Source organism: Schistocerca piceifrons, chromosome X, assembly GCF_021461385.2.
Source record: "Schistocerca piceifrons isolate TAMUIC-IGC-003096 chromosome X, iqSchPice1.1, whole genome shotgun sequence".
In the NCBI taxonomy this organism is placed as follows: domain Eukaryota; kingdom Metazoa; phylum Arthropoda; class Insecta; order Orthoptera; family Acrididae; genus Schistocerca; species Schistocerca piceifrons.
Window position 1 is genome coordinate 354,548,252 of NC_060149.1, and position 9,304 is coordinate 354,557,555.

A 9,304-nucleotide genomic window follows, 5' to 3' on the forward strand; every position below is an offset into this window, starting at 1 on the left:
GGGGGGGGGGGGGAATGGAACCATACATACGAGGTTGACAGTCTTAAAAGTCCTGGGATTACAACTTGATAATAAATTCAGTTTGGAGGAGCACACCACGGAACTTCAGAAAGGCCGTAACAAATCTGTATTTGCAATTCGAGTGTTAGCAGACATAGGCAACATAAAAATGAAAAAGCTTGCATACTTTCATTCCATAATGTCATATGGGATAATATTTTGGGGGTAAATCTTGAAGTCAAACAAAAGTTTTCAAGGTCCAAAAGCGTGTAATACGTATTATTTGCGGAGTAAATTCACGGACCTCCTGCAGAAACCTCTTCAAAGAACTGGGTATACTAACTACTGCCTCTCAGTATATTTACTTCTTAATGAAATTTGTCGTAAGTAATATATATCTCTTTTTCCAACAAACGACTCAGTTCATACATACAATACCAGGAACAAAAATGAACTGCACAAGGACTTAAAAGCACTTACTTTAGTTCAAAAAGGGGTGCACTACTCAGGAACACTCATCTTCAATAATTTGCCAGCAAACATAAAAAATTTAGTTAGAAATAAAGATCAGTTTAAAAGGAGCCTGAAAGACTTACTACTGGCCAACTCCTTCTACTCCATTGGCGAAATTTTTAATAGAAACAAATGATGTATTGAATTTATTCATACTATTAGTATTGTTATTTCAGCTTAAAAAAATCGACATGTTCCACATCCACGAGGATCTCCTCAGCACGGATCTATGGAACGAAAAACTAATCTAATCTGGGTGAAGCCGTGGGTTTTACGACGACACGATAAAAGCATTCAACAAAACTTGTTACGTGAGCTTACAGTGGAAGACGTCAAGTCGTACATCAACTACTTAAGAATGGATGACCATACATTTCTGTATGTGCTCAATGAAGTGTATCCTCATATCACAAAGCACAATATTCACTTAAGAACCGCTACATCTTCAGAAGACATGCTCACTATAACACTCCGATTCCTTGCTACAGGAGAGGGTTATGTTATGTTGGGTTAGGTTAGGTCAGGTTAGGTCTCTAATCTTCTTAATCTATTTTTGTATTCAGCGTGCCTCACGTTGTAAAGCGCCTCATCAGCTTCAGACATCTCTATTAATTTTGTAGTTGTCGGCACACACCAATTGTATTTACCGGCAATGGTTATAAAAACACTACAGATGACAGAACGCTGCAGCGATGCTAGCGCTCCATGTGGTAACATGTCACACCGCAGTGAACAGAAGACAAGCGGTTTCTTTGATCAAAATATTAAATATACAGCGAGGCCCTAGATTTGATCAAATATTGGACGACATTTGACAAGGTCCCTATTACACTATCAAATATCTTTGACAAAGATATTGGACAAAGAAATCTGATAGTGTAATACCGGCCTTATTGCATAGGTCTGCCATAGTGCCATCGTTAGCCTCTCGCAACTCCGTCAGTGACATGCTACAAGTTTAAAGTCGCATACCTGCCATAAAATAATTCTAAAAACCCGCTAAAAAATCTCATTTCTTTACAATTTTCTTGTGCATTTAGAATATTGCTTTGTTTCTTTTCGGGGATAGCTATCTCGAATTCCTCTAGTAAATCAAGTTTCCTTCCTTTCTTTTCTACATGCAATATTTCTACGTTGTCTTCTATGGTATTAAGGGGATGGCGTGTTTCATATATATGGTTCGCAACAGCTGATTTGTCATAATTTCCTAACAAAGCTAGGACGTGAACTCTACTACATATAAGTAGAGAAACAAGATTTTAATTTTGAAAAAGTGTAAAATTAATGTGTACGAATCCTACTATACTGAAGAAGAATTTATTTTAGAAACTGTAGGGTATGTGTTTTATAAGAGGGAGATGTTTATTTTTGTAGGGAGATGTAATTTTTTTCACTATCATGAGTACTGCCAAAGAGTAATTAAAGCCCTATTATTTGATACCGGTAATCTGTAAGAGTCCAGTATGTAGTCATGAATTCAAACAAATCGTTGAAGACTTAGTATGTTACTGCATTCGTTCTCCTGTAAGCTACTGGTAAGTAACTGATTTTGTATGAAATAACTAACACGTAGCAGTGGTGATTAAAATACTCTTCAAAGTTTTGTAATTCTGAGTCTGTTATGTTATTTGAACGAATAATTGTGTTAACTGAAGCCCGTAGTACCACTCCGCCAACTTACGACTCTTTTATCTGTCAGTCTGACCTAGGCCTCGGGCCTACAGATTAGTTTATCAGAAATAATGTTTTGTATTCATAATTGTTGACTACAATTGACTTGTCACCTTTCATTGTAGACTCAGCCAACATCCATTAATTGTAGGTTCAGTTGGCCTCAGAGGCTCAAAAAACAGTGTTATCTTAACCCTATGATTTGGAGTTGTAGCAGGAGCTGAAATCTATGATTTTCTGAGTAAAGATGATGATTTACTACAATAAAGGGCAGACAAACAGTTCCAATAAAAATTTTAGAGAGCTGGGAAGAACCAAGAGAGACAAATGTATTGCAGGGCAACATGTGATTGTTGACAAAACAGAAAGTTGCAGGAAAGATAACAAAAATCATGTAATTCTGAATAAGTCACCTTTTATCCATGGGAGCAGCTCCTATGACTGGCTCAGTTGTCCTGATTAATGTAAGTCATATTGCCTTGAAATAACTTGTCAGATTATGTGGGTGCAAGAAATAAATGAAAAAAGGCATTGTATCATGGTAACAGGAAGGAGGGAAGTAAAATGCGTAAGCAATATACTGAATGACAAATAGATTTTGAGACAAAGTAATGGGCAAAAGGTTTGTGCTAGATCCAGGAAACAATTCTTTGAATACGTTGTAGGTCTTGCACTCTAGAGTAAGATAAAGCTGGAGACTCAAAAACTGTTCAAGTGACAAGCTGTTGCAAGAGCCAATATTCAATCTCTGGTTGTTCTAGAAGCCATTTGTTTGTTTTCTGACATTGTTGCTCATGGAAATAAGGAATTGTGTCATTGCTAGTAATCCATATCAAATTTTAATTTCACTTATAATGTGCATATGAAAATGCATGATGGACAGGATTTCATGTTAAACATTAATTTCTCTTTAACCAGATGAGGTGCCCAACAGGTTAAGACACCGGACTAACATTAAGGAAAATAAGGCAATTTGCATGTATGATATGGGACAAGTCAGCATGCATTTTTTGTTATATTGTTCAATTTTATTTGTTTCATGACAGTTTTTTCAATATTACAAGAAGATAATAGACATTACATTGTACTTTCACTTGTTCATACTTGAAGGAAACACACGATAATCGAGCCTAAGTGATCAATTATTAGGCTAAGAAATTTCTTAACATTGATTACCTTTTTCAAAAAAATCATTTACTGTGTAAAATTTTTCCTCCAAAAGAAATTTTTTTTTCATTTATTGCGAAAACGCTTGGTATTTCTGGTTTTTTTTTTTTTTTTTTTTTTTTTTTTTTTTTTTTTTTTTTTTTTTTTTTTTTTCCCCCCCATCTGGTAGGTTGTTATACATCCGTATCCCAACATGTAAGACCCGTTTTTGGTAACAAGTTGTTCTGGACTGAAATGTATGTAGGCTAGGTCTGACTGCTGTCTTGTTGTATAGCTAAAAAAAGGACTGTCTTTGCATAGTATGTACGTTTTAACAAATGATATAATGCAATAAATGTAAACAGATGATGTTATAATGCAAAGTTTCTTGAAATGTAGTCTGTATGTGTCATTATATCTCAGATTGCATATTATACTCATTGCCCTTTTTCCCATTTTAAAGATATCTCTGGTGCTATGGTTTCTATGAAAAATAAGTGACAAGTTTTCTTCCTTATCCTTCCCCAATCTAAGCTTGTGCTATTCCATCTGTAGTGACAAAGTCAGGGAAAGCTAGAGGCCTTTCATGTGTTATACAAATCAAAGTGTACACTTCCATTTTCAGATTAACTTTTGGAGTGGTGACAAGTTCAATTTCAGTTCACTAATGTGACTTGCTAGAGTCTTTTCTACAATTTTGTTGCTTGGCACAACCCATCTCATAGACTGTTCCACTCAGCAAATTGACTTGATTGCTACTTTATTACTAAAAATTAAAATTAAACAACTTTGCTCACTTTTAGCATACCTCAGAACTTAAGTACATCACTAAGACTTACCCACTTTTAGTAATGTTTTTTTTTTCCTTTTTCAGGACCTTTTTTATTAAAATGGAGAACCAGTTATGGACAAAAGTATTTCATGCTGTTACTGGAAGAAACAAAAATGAATTAAAAGAAATTTTTAGTAACTGTAAAGTGACTGACAAGATGTGTACTGATGTAAAATCTGGAGATACAGCCTTTCACTTGATCTGCAAATTGGGAGACTTGGAGATTCTAAGGTGATGTAACAAATACCTCAATTTTATGTTGTAATTCTGTTTCTAAATGGTGTAATAATGGTTTATGTAATTATTTTTTTATATTATAGATTCTTAGTAGAGGTGTGTGTAGACTCACTAGAGGATCTGGAGGCCATGAATTTTGACCGAAGAACATGTTTACATGAGGCAGTAACAGCTTGCAATGTCAGTGTGGTGAAATATCTTCTGGAAAAAGGTACATTTATGAGAAAATGTAATAATAGAGAAATTATAATAGTTGTAATAAAATGTATTGCACCACACAGTTTATATTTCGTGGTATTGCTGGTTTCATTTTCACTAGCATCATCTGTTAGTCATATTCCTGGTCAGTCAGTCAACATTACTGTTGATTTTTGTTTGTGTTCCATGACAACCAGTAATTCCAAGAAAAATAGATTGTGAGAGACAGAATAAACAATTGTTATACACCCTTACTGCTAGTCAATGTTTAATAATATAACTATAATAACTATATTGTAATACAAAAATAATAAGGGGTTGCAGAACTGAGACTAGCAATAAACTAAACATCAAAATTGAGGATTGCCTAGTAAATGGAGTGAGGGAGTTGTGTTACAATAAAATCAAAATAAGCATGATGGACGAAGTATGGAGGGCATAAGAATCATACAAACACAGGCAAAGGGAAAAAATTCATTACCAGGAGAAGCCTATCAGTATCAACATAGGCCTTAATTTGAAGAAGACATATCTGGAGCACAGCATTGTATGGAAGTGAATTATAGACTTTGGGAAAACTGGAAAAGAAGAGAAATGAAACATTTTTGATGTGGTGGTACAGTATGATGCTGAAAATTAAGTGGAATAATAGCATAAGAAATGAGTAAGTTCCCTCCAAGATTGGCAAGGAAAGGAATATGTGCAGAACACTTACTAGAAGGAGGGATAGGATGATAGAACGTGTGTTAAGGCATCAGGAAATAACCTCAATGCTACTGGCAGGATACATATAGGGCAAAAATCGTATTATTATTAGTAGTATTATTATTGCATATCTTATGTTCTGAAGTGCTGACAAGCTTACGAGTCTTTCTTGCCTATACCCGTTGTTGGCCTCTGAAAGTGTTGGTGCGAGGTTATGAAATGTTTTATGAGACTTTGCAATCCGTCCGTTGTGTAGCTATCTCTTGGGTGATAGCAAGGACAACTGAAACTGGAAATATCATAATTATTTTCTCCTATTTTGGGAATTGGGTACAATAGCCTTTTCCGTAATTAAACAGCAACATTTTTTATGATTGATGATCTGACCATGCAACATTAGCCAATATGATCCTTTGCAGCACCGAAGAAAGCGAGAGGAAACTGCAGCAATTATATTCCATGAAGACATGCAGCTCTACTCCCTCCTTTAGGCCTCTTGGGTAAAATATTGTAAATGTGAAATAGTTCCACCTTTCAGATCTCCACAAGGGACCATAATATATTATTTATAACAGAAGAAGTTGCAGAAAGGAAGGAGATTAAAGGGAAGAGACCTGAATAAGTTAGAACAACCAGAAATTGTTCAAAGTTAGTATTAGACAACTACGAACTGAAACTGTGGGGAAAAAATCAAATAGAAGATGAATGGATAGCCTTGGGAGATGAAGTACTGATGGGCTCAGAGGATAAAATAGAGAAAATATAATGCCAACAAGAAATGTGGTGTTACTGGGATATTAAACTCTGTTGAGGAAAGGGAAAAAATATAAAAAATGCAGAAAATGATACAGACCGAAGAGAATACAACTGCCCAAAGTGAGAGAGAGTGTGGAAAGTGTCAAAGTAGGAATGCATAGAGAAGAAATGCAAAGCTGTGAAATCATGCATGGCATGATGCCAATTAAAGAAAAGTTAAAGAAACCTTTGCAGAAGAGAGAAACAGCTGTATGAACATAGAGCTCAGACGAGAGGTCATTACTAAGCATGAGAGAGAAGGCTGAAAGTTGAAAGAAATATATAGAAGGGCCATATAAAGGTAAGAAATTTGAAGACAATGTAAGGGCAAGGGAAGAAAAAGATGAATGCATGATGTGCTGCTGCGAGAAGAATTTGACCAAACACTAAAAGATAAAAGTTGAAAAAAGGCACCTGGAGTAGACGATATTTTGTCAGAAGATTTAAGATCTATGGGAGAAACAGTCATGACAGAAATGTTACATTTACTATGTAGACTATGTTAACGGATGAAGTACTCCCAGAGGAATTTAAAAATACCAATAACAAAGAAGGCAGGTGCTAAGAGGTATGAGTACTACCGAACCATCTGTTTTGTCTTAAATTAGTCAGAAGAAATAGAAACCTAACTTTGGAGATTTAGAGAAAGCTTTTGACACTATTGACTGGAATACACTTTTTGAAATTTGGACATGATCCAGGATAAAATGCAGGGAGCAATAGACTATCTACAACATGTACTAAAACCAGACTGCGGTTGTAAGTATCAAAAGACATAAAGGAAGGTAGCTGCTAAGAAGGGAGTGAGATAGGGTTATACCCTATCACCCATGTTGTGCTATTTGTACATTGAGTGACAAAGGCAACTGAAGGAAAATTTGAAAAGGAATTAAAGGTTAGCGAGAAGAAATAAATCGTTAAGGTTTTCCATTGACGTTATAAATCTATATGAGATGGAAAGGTCATGGAAGATCATTTGAAGAGAATGGGCAGTGCCTTGAAAAGAGGTCATAAGGTGAACACCAATAAAAACAAAACAACAAAGTAGTTAAATTATGTTATGTGAGACTGGGGGAACTAGCATTAAAAATAGTACAGGAGTTTTCTTAGGAAGCAAACCTTTGATAGAAAAGAAAGATTGGTCAACATTAAATATAAATTTAAGTGTTACAAAGTCTTCTCTAAAAGTAGTTGTTGGAAGTGAACTGTGAAGTGGAACTGTAATGCGAACATTAAGCAGTACAAATAAGAAGTGAATAGAGTTTGAAATGTTGTGTTACAGAGAAATTCTGAATATTAGATAAATAGATTGGGTATCTAATGAAACGCTGAATCAAACAGGGGAGGAAAAAACCAACTTGACCCAAAAAAAATAAGGGCTCAGTTGATATGGCACATTCTGAGATATCGGAGAGTAGTTCATTTGATAATGCAAGAGAAGAGAGAGAGAGAGAGAGAGAGAGAGAGAGAGAGAGAGTGTGTGTGTGTGTGTGTGTGTGTGTGTGTGTGTGTGTGTGTGTTTGTGGTCAAAGGGTCCTTTCTGTATCATAACACTTGACATGTAAACTGTCTTATTTTACAAACAAAGACTGGTTCTGGAAACTACTAGGTGCAAAGAACATATACCAAATCAGAAACATTATCTCAAAGTACAAAGACTATATATCATAACAACTTTATTATTTTGGAATAAGTTTTAAAGGATTGTAGAGATATTTGTTTGAGTAGCTGAATACATATGTTGGAATAAATATTTCAGGAGGTATACAAATCTGTTTCTGTCAAGTTTATATAGGTTGAATTTCATACTTGTCTAAATAATCAGGTGACCTGTTGCAGACTTTAAGTACAATACAATAATTATGTTGCCAACAGTGGTAAAATTATACATAAATAGCAGTGTTTTCTTGGGTTCAGAGTTAGGGATGAAAGGATGGAGGCAGAGAGAGAGGGAAAGAGAGAATGGTGGTGGGGGGGGGGGGGATGAGGTGGGGATCAGATACAGGGTGAAAGGAGTGATTTGAGGAGAGCAACCTTTTCAGAGCAGGGGGTTCTTAAGATTATATCTGTTACATGTGATGTCTAAGTCAAGGTTGGAGTAATATGTTGGGTAATGCTTTAAAATATGCAGATAGATATATAGTTCATAGTGTTAGTTGATGTATGTGGCCTCATTTACAGATATACCAATAGCTTCTACCCCACCTCCTCCCCCCTCCCCCCCTTTCCCATCAGTTTGAAACTATATGTATGAGGTCTGTTCAGAAAATTCCAGAACTTTGTCCACAAAATTTTTCTGTGCTTGCATTTTATTTATTGTGCATTGTCTCCTTCAAAATAACTCTCCTCGATGATTGCTACATCGCTCCCAACACTGTTTCCACCTCCAGAAGCAGTCTTGGTACACCTCTTGCTGGATCACTAGAAGGGCCATCTGCGAATTTTCTTTTATCTCATCTGTTGCTGCAAATCTTCATCCTTTCAACAGGGTTTTCAACTTAAGAAATAAAAAAAAGTCCTGTGATTCTCTTAAGGAACATATTGTTTTCATTTGCGTGATCCGGAAGCTCTTCACAGATAGTGAGGCAAAGGTCTTGTCTTGAATCATGAGTCCTGGGACAAACTTCGCAGCATCTTGATGCTTTCCTAGATGTTGTGTTAGGATTTCATGGCATGATCCAACTGAAGTGTTACATTCTTCTGCAATCTTTCGGACAGTCAGTCTTCAATTGGTATGCACAGTTTCATTTATGTTCCTGACACTGTTGTTGGTAGCCGTCGAAGGTCATCTTGAACGCGGGTGAACCATGTGAAGTGGTTAGTGTATCCTTAGACACCAGGAAGGCATCTGGCCCATGCAGTATCCCCTTAAGATTATATGTTGACTATGCTACAAATATAGCACCATTCTTATCCATCATCTGTCAGAGATCATTGGAACAGCGGAAAGTTCCACAGGACTGGAAGAAGGCCCAGGTCATAGCAATCTACAAAAAGGATAGAAAATTGTATGCACATAATTACTGGCCAATTTCACTGACATCGATTTGTTGTAGAATCATGGAACATATTATGTGTTCATACATAATGACCTTTGTAGACTCTGAGAAGCTCATCTGCAGAAACCAGCACGGTTTTAGGAAACAGCAGTCATGCGAGACACAGCTGGACCTATTTGTGCATGATATACAACAGGCTCTGGATACC

General features: G+C 36.1%; 1 protein-coding gene across 1 annotated transcript in view; it reads left to right on the forward strand.

Moving 5' to 3' along the window:
- The first annotated feature begins 1,601 nt into the window (after positions 1–1,601).
- The window catches only part of LOC124721580 (ankyrin repeat domain-containing protein 16-like), a 101,807-nt gene continuing 94,104 nt past the window's right edge, over positions 1,602–9,304 (forward strand). Inside the window, exons 1-3 of the mRNA XM_047246624.1 lie at positions 1,602–2,048; positions 4,205–4,393; positions 4,483–4,610. Coding sequence (XP_047102580.1) covers positions 4,221–4,393; positions 4,483–4,610 — 301 coding nt within the window. The 5' untranslated portion in view covers positions 1,602–2,048; positions 4,205–4,220. The remainder of the gene's footprint in view (positions 2,049–4,204; positions 4,394–4,482; positions 4,611–9,304) is intronic.